Genomic DNA, 23,047 nt, shown 5'->3' with positions numbered 1-23,047 from the left:
CTTTAGGAGATTTTGTGGAGTGTAGGAGCTGCTATGGGGCAGTTTATGTACGGGGAATATCCCAGTCTCCATCACATGAGGGGGACAGAGTGGTGCCTAGCACATGAAATTTCCCCCCACCCCCATCTAAAGGGGGGGGGTAAAACCCCACACCAGTCCAGATGGATAAGTTGAATGCTGTACTTTCAACCCGTTTTTTAAACAGCTTGACAAAACCAAGCCATCACCTGCATCAGTTCCTGAAAGCCTGGGCTAATTCATGATCAAAGAAAAACCCTTTTTCTTTGCAGAAGAGCACTAAATGCATTCCAGTTACAGGGGATGCTGGCAACACTGTGCCCAAGCTTTGTCAAAGGCTAAATTGTACGTTCTGCATTGAAACATGCCCAGTTTAATTATAAACAAGGCAGCAACAGCAGGCAGGCACGTTTCCCCACTAGCCAGGGCAGATAAACTTGCCAGCGCGTAAGCCTTAGAGATGAGATCAGGTCAAAACCAGTGGTGTTTGTCATCAGACATGGACACTGGGGCTCTCCTGGTGCCTCCTCTGGGTTCAGTTAACAACCTATCAGAGCTGGCTGCTCTGATGATTTTAATGGGCTGCAAGTCATATTGGCAGGATCAGGCCTTGAAATGGAAGGCATCAAGACTGAGTTGGAGAGCATAAGACCAAAACTGAGAAGAGAATTGTTTTATTTTCATTTCCAGAACTGAAGCTTCTTCTGAGGCCACTTAAAACAGTTGTGCATTTTCAGCCAAAATAAAAACAACTGTTTAGTGTTTAGGGAAAAAACTGATGTGCTGTTGTGGCAGCATGGAAGAAGATAAATAAACCCCTTGCTTAAGAGTCTGAACTTCGTTTGATTTATATGCACCACTTTATTTAGTAAAGAAGAGGCTCCTATAAGCAGTGGAAAAAATTACAGCTAATTTCTGAAAGGCAAAGTCAGCAGCGAGTTTCAGACCGCCACTGCTTATATTTTGTTTCCAAATTCTATTTTGGAATCTGATAATTGAAACAGTATTTGCTGGGCTGAGTTGCAAACACAAATCTCTGCTTAAACCCTTTCTCTGGTGCTCCTGTCTGAAGAGTTATTAAGAAACCAAGGAGATGGAGAAGGGGGAAACTGGTCTGTTTTAGAAAAGAAATCGCATGTGTGAAGGGAAGGGAGTTCACCTGCACGTGTTTTGGGGACCAAATGCACCTTCTCTTCATCATTTAGGTCCTGGGTTAGGTGTCTCGCCACAGGGTGAGCTGGGGATGTTGCCACAGCTGAAAAGAAACCTGCTGTGCACAGTCAATCCTATCTGATGTAGGTTCGAAGGAGGTATTGTTTGGTTTACTGAAGTTCAGGTTTCTGTCTATTCCTGCAGTCTTGGATCAGTAAAAGCGCTGAAGCCGATGCTAACCTAAATCTGTTCAATGTGACAGAACAAGATGAAGGAGAATATCTGTGTAGAGCCAACAATTTCGTAGGCATAGCCGAAAAGCCATTTTGGCTCCACATTCGCAAACCAAAACCAGGTAAACCATAGACTCTGTCCCAAGGGCCTGGCAACTGCAAGAATGAGCTATAACATTTTTAAGAATCTAGTGATTAAAATTACTATTCATTTTGTATTATACCCTGTCAACTGACGCTGAATGGCTTTATCTTATTTCCTTGCTAATTTTTTTTTACAAGAATGTAACGCCTATACAGCAATTGCCATGGAAAAATTCCCACAATAAAATGACTGTCAAATTTTGCTATCAACTCTTCATACTTAATTCCTTTCCCTTCCTTACAATTGAGTGCTGATAACAGAATTGCATGTTAATGACCTCTGACGTTCAAAGCTCTGAAAAACCAAGCTGTTTCAAATTTTTCACCCATAAAACTGATATAATCAGTTCTGTCCCTTGGAGAAGTAATGGAGAAATAAATATCAACATTGGCTCATGCAAGCAAACATGTTAACTAAAGAACAACAGCAGTCTCCTGGGCTCTGGGTTTTGACTCCAGCCTGGAGGGTTTGGCTGCTGTATTGTTCAGTGCTACTGCAGGAAAGTTCTTAACAGGAGTTACACTGCAGTATTGAGGGCTGTGTAATCAACATATGGCTCTGAGATGCCCACTGAAGAAATGATAAAAAATTATAAAATTCTATATTTTTTAATGAACTCATGAACCAAAATGTTTGTATATTCCTCTGATCAGCACTTGAATCTTTCCCCACTACATCTCCCCTCCTTTATCCTTTCTTACTGTCTTTCCTCTCTCTCCTCTTTCCTCCTTTCTTTCCCCACCCCTGTACTCATCCTACTAACCCAAAGTCAGTCATATTGTGGGGGCAATTTTTCATTTGGATGCTTTTGCTTGCATGCTTCTTTAGTGGGACAGAGTAAGAACCTGGTGAAGGGAACTTTTTTTTTGTTTGTTTTTGACTACAGGTTGCAGAGGGGAATGAATAAATAAATGTGGAAGATGGGCCATTGGAAAAAAAAATAAAAAAAAAGAACCACCTTAATCTGCTTTTAAAATTTGCCTGTGGTGTCCTCACACTTGCTGGGAATGTGGCTTATTCTCTGTTTTCCCTCTTTCTATATGTGTGTGTTTTTTTTCCCTGTAGACGGCAGGTGTTAACACAACGGATAAGGAGCTAGAGATTCTGTACTTGCGAAATGTTACTTTTGAGGATGCTGGGGAATATACTTGTCTCGCAGGGAATTCTATTGGGTTCTCACATCACTCTGCTTGGCTGACGGTGCTACCAGGTATTTCCTTCTGTGCTGGCTTCTCCTTCCCTCTCCAGGATGCCTTGATGTTTTGCTTTAGAAATGCCAAGTTCCCACAGACCGCCTCTTGCTTGGAAGAGGGGTGTTTTCCAGGGAGGGATTTTCTGCAGACCCCTGTTGCATACTCGCAGCTGACTCTTTTTGCACTGCATCTAAAATTTTAAATAATTGCAGTAAATAAAATATTATAATAAATTAAATATTAATTAATATGCTAAATAAAATAAAATAAATAAAATGCACGGGTTTTGGTTTTTTCCTTTTTATCGAGAGAGCAGGGAGATGTTCACAGCCTCTTTGTTAGGAGACTGTTAGGTGCCAAAATAAGGAGCTTTGTCTTCTTACACTGCCAGTGAGAGAAGGAAGCCTCCCCATGAGATGATCCAGGGCACCTAAATTGGACATGGATTGTGGATCATCTTATGAAGGATCCTTTCTGTCTGACCTCATATCTTAACCTAAAATTAGATGCATAAGTGTCTGGTGTGAGTACACCCTTCCCTGCCTGTAGCATTATTTCCACTTCACGGATGAGCAGGCCAAGATAGTGATCTCAAACAGAAGGTCAAGGAGAGTCATCTGCAGACAGAGCACAGGAGTCCTGGCTCCCAGGGGCATTGCATGCTGCCTGCTCCAGCTGGGATCGATGAAAGCTGCAGTGGGCTTGAAACCCGAGGCCAGAGTGACCTCGATTTTGTGGTCCTTTCATGTGCAAAGCTCTTATTGACAATGAAGCCAGCACAGAATATGCAACAGAGGGATCTGCTCTCCAAAAGGGGGAATGAGGCTGTGCTGCCCCTTCACCTGCAGAATCTGCCTCCAGCTACAGGGCAGGCTTGAGCGTGGTCCAGAGAAGCACTAGCAATATTCATATTGAATCTCATATATGCTGTGCCTTGCACAGAGTGCAGAAACAGACCTGGAGTATGTTCAATAGACCCTTACTGAAAAGGCATGCAAAATCCTGGACAGCCCACTCTGACTCATCCAGTCATAGACCACATTTGGGTCCATCTCACAACACATCCATCTCATGATGTGTTTAGGAACTGGAAACTTTGGCATTTCTAATCTTGACTTTATCTGTGCGGATGATTTGGATGTAATCGCTTTTACTGGGGCTTAAGAAGGTCTCCTCCATGCCCGACCCTGCAGCTGGTGGGATCTGCTGATCTTTCCTGTTTATTTGCCAGCTCTGTAATAGCTGATCTGATCCTGTTTCTGCTTCTGACATGCACTGGATGAGAAATCATTTCCTTTCATTAGAAGACTAATGTTTCTGTTATTTTGAGAATCTCACAATATTATCTCAACCGACTGATGCTCTGTTTTTACAATGTATGAATTTACACCTCTTACTTTATCAAAATAAGCAGGAGAAAACCCACCAAAAAACCTGAAGCAGAACTTTATTTTGAAGTCAGACACAGCGAAGGACAGCTGTCTGTGCAGCAGCAGGCCTCCACAGAGGGGGTGCAGGATACAGCCTGTCGGGGGAACTTCAGCTTGTAAACCCCCGTCCACGCTATGGGAGGAGGGACGTGGAGCAGAGAACGAGACAGTGTGAGCCAAGGCAGCAGAGCTGTGGCACCAACCGTAGTGCCTGGTCCCAGGAGATCTGGTACCCCTTTCTCACAGGAAGGGATGGCTGTTTGGCAGGATCAGGCCCTCCACAGCTGGCACACAGGCTGATGCAGCCCCCACTGTCACCGACAGCCCCTTCCCCATGTCCCCCTGGACACAACCATCCATGACCTGACATGGAGCCTGCTGCTGCCAGGGAAAGGCTCCTGCTGCTTGCCGAAGGGGCTGCTCAGTGGTGGACACGATCCATCAGTGAGCTACCCACGCCGGCATGACTTCATTATAAAGTTTCCCACTACTGACTGTTCCTCTGATGCCAGCATGCCTTTGTGGGACAGAAAACCAGTCCTACCATGGCCCCTTTCTCTGGTCTACATGCCTGTCCTGAAAGGAACAAGAGAGAAAACACAGCTGAGCTTTGCTGGTCTCTAAATAAAGTCTTGCTAGCAAGTAGCCACTGCTGATGGGCTCATGCCATCACCGTCCTGGCTCACGCACCTCTCTGAACCAGACCTTCCAGCCTCTACACAGCAAAACTGTTTTCATTGAATAATTAAGCAAATTGTTCTGATGCTTTTTCCCTGTGTGATGCCTTATTGCTGGGTGCTCCTTGAGCCCCTTGGTCCCTCAGAGCAGGCACTGGTCCAGTGGAAATCTTTGATAGAGAATCTGAATGAGTAAAGTGAAGCAAACCCCAGTCCTACAGCTTTTGCACATCCAGGGCATCTAGTTACATGGTGTGGATGTGTGGAGAAAGCAAGATCTGGGTCAGAGGGACAGCACAGATGTGTGAAGATGCCTTCAGCCTAGAGCAGTGATTTTCAGTCTGTGGGCTGAATACTTTTAAAAACCAAAGGTTGCATCAAAGGGCAGTAAAATTACCCCAAAGAGGCAAACTGAACTAATGTTTTAGCTACAGCCGCAGGCAGAAAACCACTGGCCTGGGAGAATCCCCTCACTTAAGTCACTCAGCAAATTGGCGTAGCTGAGCAAGTCCTCCCCAAATTCTTTGTGCTTCATGTGTGTGGTTGCCTGTGGGCAGCTGCCTGCCCTGTCCTGACTGCCATCTCTTGTCACCCTGCAGCCGAGGAGCTCATGGAAATGGATGATTCAGGCTCAGTGTACACTGGCATTCTCAGTTATGGCACTGGCTTTTCTTTCCTTCTCCTGGTGCTGGTCTTGGTGATTGTCTGGAGGATGAAAATGCCAAACAAAAAGGCCATGAACACCCCCACTGTACAGAAAGTCTCCAAATTTCCACTCAAGAGACAGGTAACAGAAAGTAGATACAAGATTCCTATTCCCCCCTATGGTATCCCTCTTTTTTTTTTTTTTCTTCCTCCTCTATGACATTTTCTCTCTAGGTGAGAAGCTCCACCAGAAAAACATTGCCCAAGAGGGACATAAGTTGGCTGCAGCCTAGAAGTGTAACCCCCTTTTATTAATTCCTGTGCCAGTGGAGCAGTGGCAGGTGGCTGCTGACTCTGGTTCATGAGCAGCCCCCAAGCAGTGGCATTGCTGCTGACCCTGTCCAGGAGGGGCTGGCAGTGCAGCTGTGGGTGCCACAGAAGCACATCTGGCAGAGGAACAGTTCAGTCCAGGCTCCCTGATGGAGCAGGGATTTGAGGAGAAGGAGCACGTCTAATTGTGCTCCTTCCTGCTTTCACAGAGGTCACTGGTGAACCCAGAGCAGTTCTCATGGAGGTGGCAGAGGGTCCTCTGTGCAGTTAGAGGAATTGCAGAGGGGCAGGAGCAAAAGACACCACGTGAAACCCCATAGTGAAGGATATGGATTTCAAGCTTTGGCTGCAAGCTCATGGTGGCTGTTTACAGTGCCAGAATGGGAGAGGTCACTCCATAGCCTGTATGTGCTGCGGCGATGCACACGGAGCAACTGAATGGATTGCTGCTGGAGGGCACTGGCTGATCTGTCCCTTCTTTCCACAAGCTAAAAACCTGACCACAGGTGCCTAAATGAGTGCATTTCTGCAAGGGTGGGGGCATTTCCTGATTAGAAATTTCCAGAAATGTGTGTCCATGGGCAAAGAGAGCTCAAACCTCCTCAGTGTTCCATCTCAGGCACTGCCTGCCCTGGGAATACAGTTGGCAATAACACTTCATTTGCTCTACCCAAGCAGGTGTCGCTGGAGTCCAACTCTTCCATGAATTCCAACACGCCCCTGGTCCGGATCACGCGTCTCTCCTCCAGCGATGGGCCAATGCTGGCCAACGTTTCCGAGCTGGAACTGCCTCCAGATCCCAAGTGGGAATTGACACGTTCTCGGTCAGTCAAACCCATGGGTTGGAGTCTCTGTGCCTGCTGGTGGTGTAGCCACACCAGTACCCCCATAACATGCCTGTTTGTTCCTCCCCGCAGCCTGACCTTGGGGAAGCCTCTTGGTGAGGGGTGTTTTGGCCAAGTGGTGATGGCAGAAGCAATTGGGATTGATAAGGACAAGCCCAACAAGGCCGTCACGGTTGCTGTCAAGATGTTAAAAGGTATGGGAAGTCCACAGAAGGCAGAACAGCATATTGTGCTGGGATTTCCTCTGTTTGCCTCTCTTTTAAGTCTTTTATACAAACAGATACAGTAGAAGAAAGCAAGAACTGCATTTCATCCCCTTCACCCATATAGCCTGGGGGTGAGGGCTGTCCTTGGAGAGCAGGTAAAAGTGCAAATCCCATCAGGAAGAGGGACTGGGAATTAAACCAGTTCTCTGCCAAGGGGCAATAGCATGCCTGAGAAGAAGGGGAACCCCCTTCACTTCTAGTCAGCTCCACGAATCAGCCCACTCCTTGCTCCTCCCATAACCAGCGCTGCCTGTTCTACCAAAACCTTATGCAGCAAGCTCAGGTGGGGTTTGCAGAAATTCGGTTGACAAACCCCTTCTTGAGGAACTTCATGGAAAAAACTCAATCCCAAACTTGCTGGAGCAAGTAGAGCAGGGGCTCCAGCAGTGAGCAGTGAGCAGCCTGGGCTTGAGGTTACATGGGGTGACATGTAAAAAAAAGTAATGTTTCTTATCAGAAAAGGATTTGTTTAATTTACATTTTCTTCAGTCCATTCTGAAGCGGGGTTTGGAAGTAGGAACATTTACATCTTTCCAAATCAAAGCATTCTTTTGGGAAGGTTTTCCCCCATTTTTCTGCTTTTGCAGAAAGGTTTTTCTACTTCTGTAGAAAAATTGCAGTTTTCTATACAAAAAATACAATCCTTCATGTAGCCACTCTCCCAGCTCTTACCTTCCACCATCATTTACTCTTTGCCTGTGGAGCTGAGGGAGGGAAACTCTCAGAAAAGCAGGTACCAGGTACCAAAACCTGACTTTTTTTCTGTAATACTTACCGGGAAGAAACAGAAGATGAAAGGCATTATTGATTTCCATATGAACATTTATCTCCGCTTATTTGTTCTTTTATCTTTTTTTGTTCTAATGGTAGTAGATTTTGGTTTTTTTTTGATTCTTCTTCCCAAAGTAGAACAAAACCAAATACAGCCATATTTTGAGTATTGTTTCCACGCCAAAGCCCCACAGGGCTACACAGCAGTTGTAACTACTGTAAGTAGTAACTACTTCCCTAAACACTTATTCTTTTCCATGACATTTTTTTTGCTTTCCTCTCCTACCTTCTCCAGATGACGCCACAGACAAGGACCTTTCTGACCTGGTCTCTGAGATGGAAATGATGAAAATGATTGGAAAGCACAAAAACATTATTAACCTCCTCGGTGCCTGCACACAGGATGGTATGTAGCAGAGCAGCCCAGTGCTCACAGGGTCATGGGAGGCTCAGGTTTGGCTGTCCCTCTGTGTAATTACTCACTGACTGTCCAGAATACCTCAGATGAGATTTTGGTGGTCAGCTGTTCCTCTGCTGGACACTGATGTGCCCTTCTTTGCAGGACCACTCTATGTGTTGGTGGAATATGCGTCAAAGGGGAACTTGCGGGAATACCTCAGGGCACGTCGCCCACCTGGCATGGACTATTCCTTCGACACCTGCAAGCTGCCCGAGGAGCAGCTGACATTTAAGGACCTGGTTTCCTGCGCCTACCAGGTGGCACGGGGCATGGAGTACTTGGCATCTCAGAAAGTGAGTTGAGAAACATTGTTTGGTAGAAGCTTCCATCAAAGCCACATTCAAAGGCAGGCCATGCTATGTGTGTGGAACAACCTCAGGCAAAGCACTGCAGGCTTCTCCCTTTAGAGACCAGACTTTTCCCTATGAAGTGTCTTGGGGTTTTTGCTGGAGGCTTTTCCCTATGAAGTGTCTTGGGGTTTTTGCTGCAGGCTTCACCCATATGCAGAAGTCCCTGTGTGCTGGCTTCATTCATGAACCACGCAGCTGTGCAGCCCTTGCTGTCACCTGCAGGACCATTAGCATCTCCAAAATGCCTACAAAACACAAGAAACCCAGTCCTTGGTGCCTTTCTTGACCAGTTCAACCTCTACCACTTGTAGAGGTAACTGAGCTGTGCAGTTCTGAGGCTCAGGCAGCAGTGGTCAGGGTGAGCATCATGCCGAATTGTGTACTTCCACTGTGGGAGATGTTAGGTTGGACAGCAGTGAGAAGCTGAGTGCAGCCCTGTTCCCCTCACCTCTTTTCTGAGATTGCTAAAGATGCACTCACAGGGAAGCTGAGATCCTGAGTGTAGCTCATGTGTCTGCAGCTGTCACGAGCGCGTGTAGGCTCAGTGGGAGCAGAGCCGGCGGTGGATTTGGCTCAATGCATGGCGGTGCCCAGGATGCTCCCAGGGGAGCACTTTGCTGGTGCTGAGCCAGCTGCTGCGTTTGCATACATCATGCCCTGGGATTACTCCTGATTTACCCTGACACCAGCAAGTGGAGAATCAGGCTTTGGTTCACCAGCACGGCCTTTCTGTGGGCAAGGGAGCATTGTAGCAAGAGCAAGTTCAGTTTCAGATGTCAGATGTGTTTGTCCTCTGCCTGCAGTTCATGGTGGGTGGCTCATGGTGGCTTTAAACCCTTTCTACACAGTGCTGGCTGATTTAACTTCTTTGTCAGCTGACAACTATGATGTTGGGGGTTGGACTAGGTGAGTTTTAAAAGTCCCTTCCAACCCAAACCATGCTATGATTCAATGTATTTTGGATGTATTGGGGATATCTGAATGCAAGGACTTTTTCCCCCTCAGACATCAGCCTGCACTCCTCCTCCTGGCTTCACGTCCCAGTAAGTGCCCATAGAAGGGGAGAGTTGGCTTTCTCATCTGTGCATCCCCTTTGGAGAGAAAAGGCACGTGCATGGCTGTGTCAGCGCTGGGGCTGCTGATTAGGTGTTGCTAAGAGGTAGTTCCCACTGAGCATGCATGATGGGGCGGTGACACAGAAAGCCAGGAGTTAAGCAGTGCCCACAGCTTTATGAGCTCGGGAGTCAATGAAACGGCAGCTCATAAACCACACGGTGCTGCTGGTTCCAGGCGCGAGCAGCTAACGAGCCCTTATTTATTGACTTGCTCACCTTCCACAGTGCATTCATCGCGACTTGGCAGCCAGGAACGTGTTAGTCACCGAAGATAATGTGATGAAAATAGCTGATTTTGGCCTCGCTAGAGACGTTCACAACATTGACTATTACAAGAAAACCACCAATGTAAGTACAGCGCTGCCGAGCACACGCAGTTCTCCTTCTGACAGGGAACTCGGTCATTCCTGCAGCAAGTGGCCCTTGTCCCACATCTCTCTTTCTAGAGGGGCTTAGGAGGAAGAAATCTGATGGGGACCTCAGCTAGGGAGGGACTGTAGATAGACTGGTCCAAGGAGTCTATACACCATCTGTTTTCTCCTGACAGATCCTGCTCCTGCCAGCAGCGGGTTGAGAGGTCTCAGCTCTAGCCAGGAAACTTTAGACTAAGAGAAACAGAAGTTTCTCCCATAGGGGAATGAAGCCTTCTCAAGTCTGCTCCAGTACTGTTCCTTAAGGTCCCAAGGGGCCAACTTCTGTCTCACTAGAGCCCTTGACAGAGGAACATTACTTGTATACCTGGAGCTACCTGGTTTTCTTGCATTTCTCTCTTTTTTACATCCCAAATTCCTTGACTCCCCTGCCAAGAGTGAGAAGATGGTCCAGGCAGTCCTTTGAAGCCCACTATGCCCATACTTATCCCCTCCAATAGTATATCAGAAATCTTTCTTAATTGCCAGGATTTCTTAATCATAAATTAATAACAATTCTTGGGAATTTTAGTCATAGATCAGATAGATGGATTTTTCCCTGTTTGACCTGTGTTGGACAGCTGAAAGCATAATCCCATTTGTGTATTCCATCTCTAGTTGTCTCCCTCAGTGAGACAGTAGGTCAGAAGAGGACAAAGTTCCCCCATAGCCAAATTATGGCTTAAACATGAAACAGTTCTTTCTGACTCCCTCCAGGGGCCAAGCAATGCCCCAGAGAATTATAATTAATCTAGTCTTTCTCATTTCATATTTCTTATGTGACAGCCTGTGTTTATGACCCTGATGTAGGATGGGATTAGACCTCTTCTCTTAGCCTCTAGCAGGATCAGGATTTGTTTCTTAGAGGATCTGGCCCTTGCCTTCACTCTTTAGGAGTTCCCTTCAAGTTGAGCCTAAGCTGGATTTGGACTTGTAATCAACTGTTTCTTCCAGCCAAAGAGACAGAAAGTGTTGTCCCATGCTCTGCATCTATGAGTAGTGGATGCTGTTCCCATGCAAAGATTTGGATGCACTGATACGTTAAACCTGCCTTGGCAGTGAAATACAGTCTTTGACAGAGAGCATTTACTGCAAAGATTGTCAGCGAAGATCCAGGGATCAAATGCTCTAATCTGTTTATATGTGGCCACTGCTGCTTTGCCCAGTGACCGGGAAGGCAGATGTGGTTGTTAATGAAAATGTTTCAAACTGGATTAGAAAAGAAGATTCAGATGGTGCCGTTGTGGCTGGGGAAATATGCTGATGGGATGTTCCCATTGTCTTCCTAATTACAGGGTCGGCTGCCTGTGAAATGGATGGCTCCAGAAGCCTTGTTTGACCGGGTCTATACTCACCAGAGCGATGTGTAAGCAAACCTACACTTTAAAAAAAAAGAAATAAAATGACAGGAAAATCAACACCTATAGTATCTTACAGACAAACATACTGCTAAGCATGACCTGGGGCGCCTGAGGATGCAAAAACGTAGGGATCAGTTCCAAGCTGCATCTTTGCACACGTGGTTTTGTTTTGCCGTTATCTGGTTGCTTTCATCTGAGGATCTCTAGTGAGCTGCTGAAAAATTATTGGAAAGCAGGCAGGCATTTCTTGTCCAGCTTATGGATGAGGTGATTCATCTGGCGGTTGAAAAATATTGTGCTAAAAAAAAATCTCCATGAAAAAAAACATCACCCTCGGCATCCTCCACGCTTTGCCCCAGAGTTAACGCTTCAGTCAAGTATGTGGAATGAGCTTGAAATACTCTGTCTGCTGTTAGAATTGATCAGAGAGTATTCAGCAAATATATCCCCAGATTAATTTTGCCACCTTTATTTCCTTTATTTTTCCTAATCCTATCTAGTTTTTCAGTGCCTCTGCACAGTAAGCAAACAGCAGAGCCCACCTTACATGTAGGTTGGTATCACAGCTGAATTTGCAAGGGCTGAAGTAGCTCCACATGCACACTGGAATTTTTATTGCAATATTTGGTCAATAATGGCGTTTTTACAGTCAGCCTGCCTGCTCCCCAAAGCTCACTGCTTGCAGTTGCACAAACGAATCTTATTCTATTTCTGTAGTTTTCCCATACTTTGGCTTTTATTGATCTTAAATCATAGTTTCCATGCTTAGGTAATGCTGCAGAAGGCATGACAGATAAATCAAAGCTAGAGAACGGGAGAGCGAGTGTGCATGAAAGCGAAACAGAGACAGATAATCCCTGTTTTTAAAAAGAAAATGAAGAAGGCAGAAGATATTTTTGAAAAAGAGGACTTTTAACCAGAGCACAGCTGCAGGACTGGAGTGTGTAACATTAGTGCTCCGCTGATTTTTGTTGGGGTATTTTTCTCCCGGCTTGGCCAGTGAAATGAGTGTTGTAACAAGCAAGTTTTGGTATCAGCTTGCACAGTTAGTGGCCTGTGGTTCCAAGCCTGCAATTCAGTGAAGCCGTGCATGAATAATTTGATTTGTTCCATTCAGTGGAGCTGGTGGAAGACCTAACAAAGAGCTGGGGGTGATAGATGGGCTGTCACCTATCTGATTAAATGCTCATTTCAATTTCAGACTTGGTGCCTGGGATTTCTTTGCTATTGAGTTGGATCAGCAGAGATCTCCAAGTAACTAGTAAAAATGGCCTAGGCAATTAGTCATGCTATTGATGACTTTGTTAGCTATGCATGGCTGCACAGAAATAAAGCCAAGCCAGGGGGAAAGGGATATGGGGGGATGCTTGGAAAAAAAAACTCATTGAATTTTAAAGATCTTTCTTTGGTTTCCAGCTGGTCCTTTGGAGTGCTACTATGGGAGATCTTCACTTTGGGAGGGTCTCCATACCCAGGAATTCCTGTTGAGGAACTCTTCAAGCTCTTGAAGGAAGGCCATCGGATGGACAAACCTGCGAACTGCACCCATGATTTGTGAGTGTGTGGTGTGGGCTGACCTTCTTGCACTGCTGACCCTTCCCTCTGTGGCCAAACAGTGTCCTAGGCTGTTCGAGCTGTAGTTTGAGCTGTTGGTGCATCCCCACTGCAAAATTTTCCAGCCATCTCCAGGTAGACTTACCCATCCCAATTCATTTTGGCTCAGCCCATGGCTATTGAGCCTGACCTCGTTTGGCAGGTGCTGGTTGGGGGTGTAGCTCTGGTATGTCACCTTCAGAACAGGTCCTCCTCCTGCTTGGAGAGCACAGTCATGCATGAGATGATCGGTGATGAGGGTCACAGCTCCACAAAACCCTCCTCTTCCCCCCAGCCGGCCACGCACCGAGGCCACCATGATTGGGGTTGCGTTGGCCGTAGCTGTTCTCTCAGGCGATTTTAGGGTGGGTGGGCAGGCGGTGGGTGCTGCATAGCCCCACCAAGGTGACTGTCCCCTCTCCCCTCTCATGCAGGTACATGATCATGCGGGAGTGCTGGCACGCCGTCCCGTCACAGCGACCCACCTTCAAGCAGCTGGTGGAAGACCTGGACAGAGTCCTCACCGTGACGTCCACCGATGTGAGTGTGGTGGGGCGGGTGCGGGAAGGGGTCACTCAGTCCCCGGAGGAGGGCACCCACTGATGGGTCTGTCACCCTGGCAGGAGTACCTGGACCTCTCGGTGCCCTTCGAGCAGTACTCGCCGGCTGGCCAGGACACCCACAGCACCTGCTCCTCAGGGGACGACTCGGTCTTTGCACATGACCTGCTGCCCGACGAGCCCTGCCTGCCCAAGCATCCCCCCTGCAACGGTGTCATCCGGACGTGAGGACCCCCGGCACAGACGGATGGACGGATGGGAGGGCGGACAGAGTGCCCACAGAGGTGCGAGTGTGGGGCACCGCCGAGGGTGAAACCGTAGTGAAGGATCTTCCAGTGGAACTGCGTGATGGTGCCCGGAGATTTGTGTTGTTGACAAGCTGTTCAGGGTAAAAAAAAAAAAAAAAAAAGATTAACTTTTTTTTATAAATTTTTTTAAAAAATTTTTTTTTTCTCCCTATTGCTGTATGAAAAGTCAAGAAGCACTGTTTGGCCTGAAGGAACTAATCTCTTGCCAAGATGATCTATCGTAGATGATTTTTTTTTTTTGTTGTCGTTATTTACTTTTCATTTTTTTGGGGGTTTTTATCTTTACTACGCAGAATGTTGAACCTGGGGGGTGCTGACCTCCCAGCCTCCGCGCTTGCGTTTCGAGTGCCAGAGTAACCGTTCTGTGCCTGCAATAAGAAGAAGAGAAAAAAAGAAATCTTCCTTTAAAAAAAAAAAGAAAACAAACAAAAAACACACACACACAAAAAGGTGTAAAGAATGTGGAAATTCTTGGCTTATGCAATCTGTACATGAACCTTTTTGGTGGAGCTGAAAAGCCACGTTGCCTGCAGGGATTCATATATTTATAAAAATATCTATATTTTTGTTGTCGTCGTTTTTATAGCTTCATGATCGTGCTACCCAGCTACATAGAAGGAATCCTTTTTGGAAGAAGAAGAAGAAGAAAAAAAAACAAAATTAAGTAAAACGCAAATTGTCACGGAGAAATGAAAATAAAAATAACAAAAAGAGACGGTCAAGTCACCTGAAGTGTCAGCGCTTTGGCCCTTGCACTGGGCTGGGAGCGATGGGGCCGTGCCAAGGCAGGAGCAGACCTCAGGGATGGGCAGAGACCCCGTGGGGTCCCTGGGGAAGAGAGAACCACCAATCTGAGAGCGGCAGGGTGCCCTGAGACCTGGCTCCTGGGTGCCCACACAGCATCTCAAGTCACATCCTGGCCTCTGAGAACAGCCATTTTTTTGGGGAAAAAAAAAAATCTTGCTTTTGGTGTTTGCCTGTTTTTGCTTGCCAAGGGTGAGTGGGGGGAGCAGCTCCTCCACCCACCCCTCGATGCCAGCAGTTTGGCTCCATCTACGTGCAGTGACTCGGAGAAAGAAGTTACGGGTACCTGTAGGCAAGAGCCTTTAACTTATATCAAAAAGGTTTATTCCAGAGAATCTGTGTATATATCTATAAATATATCATGTATATATATAAATAAATATATTAAAAAAAAAGAATGTATAATACTAATGCAACATAAAGCAGTACTGAGAGAGAGTCTCAAAATACGAGCATTGCAATCTAGGATATACTGATCTGGGTAAAAGAAAAGATGTTTTTGATTGTTTTATATCTTCACAGTTTTGTTTTAAAAATTGTACCTTAACGTGTATATTTGTAAAGTTATTTATAGATATTAACATATCTGTTCATTGGTTTAAATAGCATAGCGTTACTGTAAACTTTAAATTTCACCGAGCTTAAGGGTGTTTTTTTAACTTATTAAAAGTGGAGAAAAAATATATTAATCAAGTTTTTCCTTTGTGTTTATGGGAAATATTGAAAGAATGTATAGATGTACAGTCCTTTAACAAATTACATTTAATGTTATAAATATATATATGTATTCATTAAAAAAATATTAGTTTATCCTGGATTGCAGTGAGCAAAGGTAAGTTTATTTTTCAATACATCACCAGTGGTTAAAACCAAACAAATAGCAACAGAGAGATGATTTTTACATATTTCAGAAAAACAAGGCCAAGAATTCTTCCATCAGTTTAACCACTGTGCATTAAGGGGGTGTGGGTGTTTATTTTTCTATTTTCAAATGAAGGTATTCTTTGTGGTCGATTTAATAACAAGTGTGCAGCAAAGCGAAATGTTGACTTTGGATGATGTGGGGTAGGGTTTTTTTTTTCCCTTTTGCCAGTACTGTTGTATTTTGGGGTTTCAGAAATGCCATGTGAGCAAAATAGTGACACTGTTCGCAGGAGAGCTGCTATGGCTGCGTATTTCTTTTGCATCTAACACGTTGGAAAATACCAGTGACGCCTGATATTTGGTGTTTAAAATGCTGTGCTGTTTTGTTCCTCAATGCCAGATAGCTGTTTAAAAGCACAGGACTGAAATAAGGAATGTTAGCACGGATCAAGCTGACAATGGGGGAGGTTTGGGCTGAGGATTTTTTGTGGGTGGGGTGTTTTTTTTGTCCAGGAGACTTCATGTACTACCACAAAGAGGCAAGGCAAATTGCATCCTGAATTCTTTCTTTCCATTTTTCTCTGGTGCGTATTACATATCAATGTTGCGGAATAACAGGATGACAGCATCTCATTTTAAGATTTTTTTTTTTCTTCTTAGAGCCACAAAATCCTTACCCTAAAATAAATAATTTATAGTTTGAGGTTACTTCAATGGAAGTTTGAGAAGGTAGATTTCTATAGATTTTTGTTTTGTTGGAATAAAAAGAAAAGAATTTTTTGGTATTTTCTTACAAATGTCTGCTAATTGTGTACATTCCAAGTACTCGAAGCATCGAGTTTTCCTGTACTGAAAAAAAGAAAATGTACAAAACTGTGCATGATTTTAAATGTTACTAGATATTATAAATATATATATAATTTATTGAGTTTTTACAAGATGTATCTGTTGTAGACTTGTTGACTTTAACATTTCTTATTCAATGCTTATATAGTTTTATAGCCTGGACTATTATCTTTAAAAGCTTAAAAAAAATTAAAAATTCCAATTTTGTTACATTTTATACTGTTGATGTTACAATCCACAGGTTTGCATAGCGTGATTTTTGCAATGAGCAACTCTGTTCAGTTTATTTTAATACTGTATTTCTGTGCCTGACAGCTGTAGCTGTCAAAGGTGTGAGATGAACACTAAATAAAACTATTCTGCTTTTGTTAACATGGGAAACTTACTTCTACCAAAAAAAAAAAATTAATAAATAAACAAGATGTTAAATTTTGGGATTTACATCCAGTTGTGAGGGTCCTTTGCAAAACCAGGTCTTCCAGGCACTGGGATTTGTAGTTCCAGGAGGGTTTAATTTTTATAGTGCTGCTTTGCAAGTCCTGGCCAGCACAAGTTTTGAATTCATAATAAGTTTATAGCAATTTTGGTTGAAGGACTGTATTCTGTATTTGTTAGTGAGTACATTTATAGCCACACAAGCCACTGTGTGCACAGAGTTGTTAACCCCTGCTCTCATACGGAGTTAAGCACACAGCAGTAGCAAAAGGGCAGGAATTGCTCATTAAAGCTCCCAGTGGGAGACTTCTCCCAGCCCAGTGGGACAGGCACAAGGGACCTAATCCTACCTGGATCCCAAGGAGCAAAAGGTGACCAAGTTTGGCTTTGGATTCAGGCTCAGGAAATCCTGGTTCAGGTAGTAGCAGACGATGCAGGGGGATATTGCAGTTTGGGAAAGATTGGGCCAATCCTACCAGCCCTTTCATATAGTATTAATGGATTTCTACAAGTGATCCTGTTGTACTGCATCCCATACATCTTGATTTTTGCATGCAAGTTTGTATAGTCTCTGCCCACAGGAGCAAGCACTTGTGTTTAAGTATCTGGGCATGGAATGGCATGCATCCAAGGAAATTACATCTATGGCACTGGGACTGGCACCACCACTGTTACATCCTAATAGAATTTAAAAAATTAAAAAATTACATGGGATTTAGGTCATTTCCCTGCCACTGCAAGAAAAAACACATACTTTTAGCACCACTAAGATCCACTGCATTCTGGGACGAGTCTTGCTACCTGACACGAGTTGTTTCCATGCTTTAGGGACATGCTTTGGTGGCCAGCCCTGAGCCCTGCCCCAGCAGGAGGAGCGTGGACCAGGGGGCAAGCCCTGATCATGCAGGGCTGCAGTCAAGTCAGAGTGCAGCTAAATGGCCTTTTGCTGGCTCATGTGGAAATTGCTTCCTCGTGGTAGGGTGGTGAGGATGTCATGTAACCATTTGCAACCCCCAGGACTTGAAAAGCAGAAGCAGAGCAGATTGTTCGCCAGTGAGCTGTGGTGTGTAGTATACCTGTGCTTTATAGCTGTCCCAAAAAAAGTCCTCCTAGCACACAGATAGCACAGAGTCAAAGTCACAAAGAGGAAAGTCTCTGTCCCAGCGCAGCACTGACCCACATGTGGTGCTGCCATGGTATTTGCTTTCCTTCTGGGGTTTCATGATGTCATTCTTCCTCTGCTGGCCTTCACCCACAGCAGTCTTTGCTTGTGGCCTAGGGAGGAGGGGGTAATATTTTACTTTAATTGCCCTACAATGCATCCAGTTCTTAGTCCAGGATGAGTATTTGGCTTCAGCGTGTGATGCACATCAAGTAACGCGCAAAACAATCTCAAGGAACATTTGCAAAGTTGCTCAGTTGGGCTGTGTCCCTGAGAGAACATCCCACTGCAGCTCATCTCCCCTTCGTTGGCTGCAGCCTTCCACCCAAACCCTATGCCCTTTCCACATGAAAGAGTTATTTTTCAAAACAGAACAAATGTCTTCTTTCCTCTGCGGGTGACTACATAAATAGGGCCTCTCACTGGCTGCCGTGACCTGTTTCATAGCAACATTCAAATAAATTCCTAAAATTGTGATTTATTTCCATTGGTCATGGCTCCATGGTGAGACAGGGAGGATTTGGCAAAAGGAAGAAAAGTCTGAAGCCCTGCAGGTGTCAGTAGGAGATGGCAACTAAAACCAAAACAGCAAAGTTTCCTGGTGCCATTTCAAACTCTCGGAGGTGTCTCCTGCTGGTGGACTCCTCTGAGCAAGTTCATCCCTCCCAGGAGTTATATAACCCGCAGAAAAGAGAATATGGAGGCATGGGTTGTGCTGACATGAAAAAGGAATGTAAAAGGCGAATGATGGCTCTACTCAACACAGCAGAGCTACTAACGATGGGAGAGCATGAGGGAACAGCCAGAGGAGAAGCCAGGAGCTAAGTGCTTTCTAGGGTTTTGTGGCCCAGGACCATGGGCTCAGCAAAAGACAGGGGAAAGGATTTGTCACTCTTTTACCCTCTTTTCCCTCCCCTTTCTGTGTTAGCTCTGATTTAGTTTGTCTGTTTCATCACCATCATGCAGTTTTCCACAAACAGCTTCTCAGGTGTCAGCAACATGTCAAGCGGAAAAAGTGTTGTGCCCTGCCCCAACAAGATTATTATCTAAACCCAGGAAAGAAATCAATGTTGTAGTGCCCAGTGATACAGCCAGCTTTGAGCTCTGTGGGGACATTTCTGCCCACACACACCACTGTGTGACCAGCTCTCCTGCTGGTGCCCACCGAAGACGAGCTGTAACCATTGTACCTGTCACAGACCTGTTTTGTTTGGTTTTTCTGGGGCCGGTGGAGGGGGACAGGTGTGGTAGGGGATGGTAAAGCATGCAAGCAAAAGAAAGGTCTTACCAAATGTGCAAGTGGGATTGGCCTATGAACAATTTTGCTGAAGACCAAAGTCTGCATTCATCACCCACCAACCATGGCTTGCTCCAGGTTCTTCACCAGTGCAGGTAAAAGTGTCTTTTCCATCAAGGAGGAAGGACCCCAGCTGGGAGAGGAGAGCAGAAAAAAGGGACAAAGCCAAGTGCATCTTCCAACCAAATGCTACATTGAAATAGGCATTGGGCACCAAACTTGAGGAGTGAAAGCAAGGGGAAATTTGGCACCAGGAGAGCATCAAGTACCTCCTCACCTCCATGACACTGGGGTGCACTCACTGCACATTTGGCCGGAAAATAGGGCAGCACAAACTAAAACCAGCACTGGGCAGAACAAGACAACACCATGGATAAGCAACACACAGCCCCTCCAGTGACAACACACCCTGTCTAGCCCTTGCTGATGGCATTTAGCTAAATGCCATGCACACTCACCTCTGAGGCTGCCTTGCTCCCCTCTGCACGTTCTCGAGGCTGAGATGGGGTGAAGGTGGCACCACTGCCTCACATCAAAGGTGGGTGCCTTATGTCTCAGGGAGGCACTGTGTCTGGGCTCGGTACCCCCTGAGCCAAAGGCCATACACATGGATGTAAGTGTAATCAGAGGCTTCCCCGATGTTACAGACTGTATTGAAGAGCAGGTTGCAAGCAGGAATGTTGAAACTTTTAGTTCATACCAACAAGACCTCTTAAGAGGAGAGGAGCAGAACCTGAAGTTCAATAGCCAGCAGAAAATCAAGGCTGAGAAAGGCAATATAAAATATAACTCATCCCCTAAAGGCTCTGCCAGACTGGTAGAACTGGGGAAAAACCCCAATGAATTCTTACAAGCCCTCACTGAAGCTGCCTCAAGGAACTCTCTGCTTTGGAGAATAAATGCACAGACTGCACAGACACAGCAAGAAGCCCTGTGGAGAAGTGCTGTTATGCACTCCTGACAGCCCAAACAGCTGCCTGAACAACCAGGATCCAGCCAGCAGTTTACCATTTTCTCAGGAGCCAGCATGTTGCTCTATGTGATGGCTCTGGTCCTACCAAAAAAGCCTGAACCCAACACAAGAGGAATCAGTCCTTGTCTTTCCTGGGTATCACAATTATCTTTTTCCCATTTTAGACAATTACTTGGTCAAGAAATTATTCTTTCTGCTGACCTTCCATCAGACACTTGTCTAGTCTGCTCAGCAAGGCAGAAAACACATTTATTGGTTTCAGTCGATTTTTCCACTTTCAGACCAGAAATACAGAAAAGGCAGACAGAGACCATTTTTTCCCGAACAACAGATTAGCTTGACTTTGTGGATGTTTTCAAGCAGACCCTGGTATTAAACCTTCTTTAGTAGAGCTGACCAGTAATCTCTTCATATGGCAGGGGATGGAGATCTGTTTTCACCCTCTTGTGCCCCCCTGCAGCGTTTAACTCCCCCAGCCATGTCTGTCCCCCAGCTGATGGCAGGCTCAGAGGTGATGGTGCCTGAAGCCACTCTGGAGGAACAAACTCAAAGAGCACTGACAGTTTTTCATTGCACATTACAGGGTTCCAAAACAATCATCTTCCTGTCCTGGAATGACACATACACATCTTCCACAGGGGAAGAACATGCACTTAAATGCTGATGTTACACTGAGCCCACCACATTTTCGTTGTGCACCTCCATGAGGGCTGAGCAGCAGGGACAGGATCAGCTCTTGAATGTACCTAATTGATTCAGTTTGCACAGTGGCTTCAGAGGACACATAGTGCCAGTCTTATATTTTTGACTAATATGGTCTTCTAGTAATGTCTTCTCCCATTTGATGTCAGTGTCTTGTCTCAGCAGACAGTCTTAGCAGTCTGGCCTCCACCACAAACCACCTGCTCCAGCCAAGGGAACCACAGCAGGATGCTAACTACAGGACCACGGACCTTGGGTCCTTAGGAAACTGCTGAATACATCATCATAATGGCACTGAGATGTTCAGCTGGTGAGGAAACCAAAGAAGAAGAGCAGAGACAGGCACAGGGATGGTGAAAACTGAGTCATCTTCATAAGAAGGAGGGAGAGGACCAAGCTGCCAGGTGGTTTACTAAGAAAGGTGGAATGACTTTCCAGGGACTTATGAGTCCACACACTGGGAATGTGCTGCTGTCGTAAAGGGCCACTCATTTACAGCCTACATGTGAGAATTTCAACGTCATGGTAGTCTGAATGTCATTCAGGGCTTGTTATACAAGTAATTCAGATTTCCCGTGATATTCTTTCTTGGACAGAAACCATGCAGCTACCTCTAACCTACAGAAGGTAAATTTTAGGCCTGTTTGATCTGGCATAGTAAAATGCATTTGTGGGAACACCCTCATCAGCATATACATTCCTACCAAATGCTTCTGTTGGAGGTTTATGGCTTACACATGCAAAACTTCTGTAAATACCTCCCAAAGACATTTATGGCCAAACTCTTGGAGAATACCAGGAAAATCCAGAATTGTATCATCTTGATGAGACCCTGCAGACTCTTCCTCTTCAAAAAAGCCATTCCACTCAGAACAGCCCTCATCACCTCAGCCTGGGGTGTATAAACACCCAAATAATAAAACTGTCTGCCAAGAAGCCCTTCACAAACTACCCAAGGAAATATTCATATCCCCACAGGAGGAATGACAAAAACACCTGAAAATTACATAATACCTTTGCAAGTTTTATCATCTTCCAAGTAGCTCAAGAGAGCTGGGAAACTGTGCAATATAACCCTGATGACCAGGGGCTTTCAACTGGCAAGGCAACCACCAAGGTCTGGAACAATCATACTTGGCTTCAGGGCAGCACAGGGACTATACGATTAAAAAAAAAAAAAAAGGGTAGATAAATACAACACACATTGTGAGGCTGATGCTGAACAAACACCAAGATCCAGATAGGGGTGCTGGGTCCAAACTGCAAGGGAGGAAGGCAAAGGAACTCCCAAGTCTCCTTGCCCAGGCTGAGCAAAGATGTTTACGGTGGATGAGTGGAGCTGACCAAGCGCTGGACCTCCTCCAGCCTCACAATAGCAAAAAATTGGTGTTTCTTCTGAGATCAACGTCTGTGGAGAGGGCAGGAGAATGTACCTGGAGCTGTGCCAGGTGGGCATCACTCCCCTTTTCTCTGCAACAGTGTTTTTTTCTGCTAGTTAACAAATATATAGTTATTAATATATAGTTATATCTACATGCTTGCTAGTTAGAATTTCAGCATAGCAAGAGTTCTGCTGTTAGGTAGAAGTTCTGGGAAAATGAGTTCTTTTAGTATTGCTTACTGGTTTTATTGGTATTTACCACTGAGATTGTAATTCTACCTTGAACTGGAGGAAGTCTCAGATGGGCTGAAACATTTTGGATGCATTTTCTTCCACTTTCACCTGTGCCCCCTCATTGTTAATTACTTGTGATGAGATTTTTCACTGAGAAGGTCTCAGAGCATAGGACATACATACACATTCTATTTTTATTACTAATTATTATTTATTTGTGGTGATCACATTTTTTTTTCTCTTTTTAAAAAAATAAACAGAAGTTAAGAAACCTGAGCCAGTGAGAGCCTTTAGATACCAAGTCCATTTCATATAAAACCGCACTATCAGCTTTCACTCTTGGAGAATGATTTTAATGACATTTTCAGGAACTGAGTTTGCAAAAGCAAGGCTGTTACTGGATATTCAGAAAACAGAAAAGTAAGTGCTCTATTCATTACAACATTACAACGCTATGTTGGCACAGAAATGGTCATGACTTTTCCAT

General features: G+C 45.1%; 1 protein-coding gene across 4 annotated transcripts in view; it reads left to right on the top strand.

The window, feature by feature from the left end:
- Positions 1-16,748, top strand: part of FGFR3 (fibroblast growth factor receptor 3) — a 56,041-nt gene extending 39,293 nt beyond the window's left edge. The window contains exons 8-18 of one of the 4 annotated variants that reach the window (XM_064653437.1): positions 1,375-1,525; positions 5,448-5,635; positions 6,499-6,647; positions 6,741-6,862; positions 8,001-8,111; positions 8,268-8,458; positions 9,856-9,978; positions 11,336-11,406; positions 12,818-12,955; positions 13,429-13,534; positions 13,618-16,748. In XM_064653437.1, coding sequence (XP_064509507.1) covers positions 1,375-1,525; positions 5,448-5,635; positions 6,499-6,647; positions 6,741-6,862; positions 8,001-8,111; positions 8,268-8,458; positions 9,856-9,978; positions 11,336-11,406; positions 12,818-12,955; positions 13,429-13,534; positions 13,618-13,782 — 1,515 coding nt within the window. In that variant the 3' untranslated portion in view covers positions 13,783-16,748. Of the gene's footprint in view, positions 1-1,374; positions 1,526-2,613; positions 2,759-5,447; positions 5,636-6,498; positions 6,648-6,740; positions 6,863-8,000; positions 8,112-8,267; positions 8,459-9,855; positions 9,979-11,335; positions 11,407-12,817; positions 12,956-13,428; positions 13,535-13,617 lie in introns of all 4 variants that reach the window. The other 3 variants (XM_064653436.1, XM_064653435.1, XM_064653434.1) reach the window with 3 other exon arrangements.
- The last annotated feature ends 6,299 nt before the right edge of the window (positions 16,749-23,047 follow it).

This window comes from Pseudopipra pipra, chromosome 4 (genome assembly GCF_036250125.1).
Source record: "Pseudopipra pipra isolate bDixPip1 chromosome 4, bDixPip1.hap1, whole genome shotgun sequence".
Taxonomy (NCBI): Eukaryota; Metazoa; Chordata; class Aves; order Passeriformes; family Pipridae; genus Pseudopipra; species Pseudopipra pipra.
The sequence above is the reverse complement of the archived record's forward strand: the minus strand, read 5'-3'. Positions and strand labels throughout refer to the sequence as shown.